Source organism: Ambystoma mexicanum, chromosome 13 (genome assembly GCF_040938575.1).
Source record: "Ambystoma mexicanum isolate Mex_15411 chromosome 13, UKY_AmexF1_1, whole genome shotgun sequence".
Lineage (NCBI taxonomy): Eukaryota > Metazoa > Chordata > Amphibia > Caudata > Ambystomatidae > Ambystoma > Ambystoma mexicanum.
In genome coordinates this window covers 774095035-774096888 of record NC_090938.1, presented here as the reverse complement: position 1 = coordinate 774096888, position 1854 = coordinate 774095035, and the positions used below count along the sequence as shown (strand labels likewise).

Here is a 1854-nt window from a genome sequence, read left to right as displayed (position 1 = left end):
AGGAACCAGGAAAAGAGACCCCCCTGGAGAAAGGAGACCCCCCTGGAGCAAGAAACCAGGAAACGAGACCCCCCTGGAGAAAGGAGACCCCCCTGGAGAAAGGAGACCCCCGGGAGTAAGGAACCAGGAAAAGAGACCCCCCCTGGAGAAAGGAGACCCCCCCTGGTGAAAGGAGACCCCCGGGAGCAAGGAACCAGGAAAAGAGACCCCCCCTGGAGAAAGGAGACCCCCCTGGAGCATGAAACCAGGAAACGAGACCCCCCTGGAGAAAGGAGACCCCCCGGGAGTATGGAACCAGGAAAAGAGACCCCCCCTGGAGAAAGGAGACCCCCCTGGAGAAAGGAGACCCCCCCTGGAGCAAGGAACCAGGAAAAGAGACCCTCTGGAGAAAGGAGACCCCCCCAGGAGCAAGGAACCAGGAAAGAGACCTCTCTGGAGAAAGGAGACCCCTCTGGAGCAAGGAATCAGGAGAAGAGACTCCCCCTGGAGAAAGGAGACCCCCCGGGAGTATGGAACCAGGAAAAGAGACCCCCCCCTGGAGAAAGGAGACCCCCCAGGAGCAAGGAACCAGGAAAAGAGACCCTTCTGGAGCAAGGAACCAGGAATAGAGACCCTTCTGGAGCAAGGAATCAGGAGAAGAGACCCCCCTGGGGAAAGGAGACCCCCCTGGAGCAAGGAACCAGGAAAAGAGACCTCCCTGGAGAAAGGAGACCCCCGGGAGCAAGGAACCAGGAAAAGAGGCCCCCCCCCTGAGGAAAGGAGACCCCCCTGGAGCAAGGAACCAGGAGAAGAGACCCCCCTGGAGAAAGGAGACCCCCGGGAGCAAGGAACCAGGAAACAAGACCCCCCTCCCCTGGAGAAAGGAGACCCCCGGGAGCAAGGAACCAGGAAAGAGACCTCCCTGGAGAAAGGACACCCCTCTGAAGCAAGGAATCAGGAGAAGAGACCCCCCCTGGAGAAAGGAGACCCCCCTGGAGCAAGGAATCAGGAGAAGAGACCCCCTGGAGAAAGGAGACCCCCCACGAGCAAGGAACCAGGAAAGAGACCTCCCTGGAGAAAGGAGACCCCCGGGAGCAAGGAACCAGGAAACAAGACCCCCCCTGGAGAAAGGAGACCCCTGGGAGCAAGGAACCAGGAAAGAGACCCCCCCCTGGAGAAAGGAGACCCCCGGGAGCAAGGGACCAGGAAAGAGACCTCCCTGGAGAAAGGAGACCCCCCTGGAGCAAGGAACCAGGAAAGAGACCCCCCTGGAGAAAGGAGACCCCTCTGGAGCAAGGAATCAGGAGAAGAGACCCCCCCTGGAGAAAGGAGACCCCTCTGGAGCAAAGAATCAGGAGAAGAGACCCCCCTGGAGAAAGGAGACCCCCCCTGGAGCAAGGAACCAGGAAAGAAAGTACTGCCTAAAGGAAGGATGTGATATCTGGAAGAAACTCAGGGAAGTCAGGCTGGAAGCTTCTCAGGAAGCCCTGGACAGAGAGGCTGGCCTGGATTCTGGAAAGAAACATCTTCCAAACCTCCAGGGAATTGTCAGGCTGAGGCTGTCCACCAGCGATCCTCGGGTAAAAGGGAGAAAGACCTGAGCCATGGCAGGAGGGTGACAACATTGGTTGCCTGACAAGGCCCCTACTTTGGGTGGGCGAGTGGGTTGCACCCATTACTGCTGCTGTGAATGCTGAAAGAAAACTCAAGGTCTGGGAGAGACCCATTGTGAATCCTGACAAACCCAAAGACTGGGCGGGATGTACTGTAAACCCCGAGTAACAAGGGCTGGGAGAAGTCTACAAGTGGCTGTTGCATGGCAGAGGAACAGCCTGAGGAGAGAGAACCATGACACTTGAAACTTGGAAGAGTTGA

At 57.9% G+C, this 1854-nt stretch overlaps 1 protein-coding gene across 1 annotated transcript; it reads left to right on the top strand.

Annotated features, from left to right (window-relative positions):
• The first annotated feature begins 238 nt into the window (after nt 1–238).
• LOC138520565 (uncharacterized) lies at nt 239–1417 on the top strand. Its single transcript, XM_069632905.1, has one exon. It carries the CDS (start codon nt 239–241, stop codon nt 1415–1417), a length of 1179 nt encoding a protein of 392 aa, XP_069489006.1.
• The last annotated feature ends 437 nt before the right edge of the window (nt 1418–1854 follow it).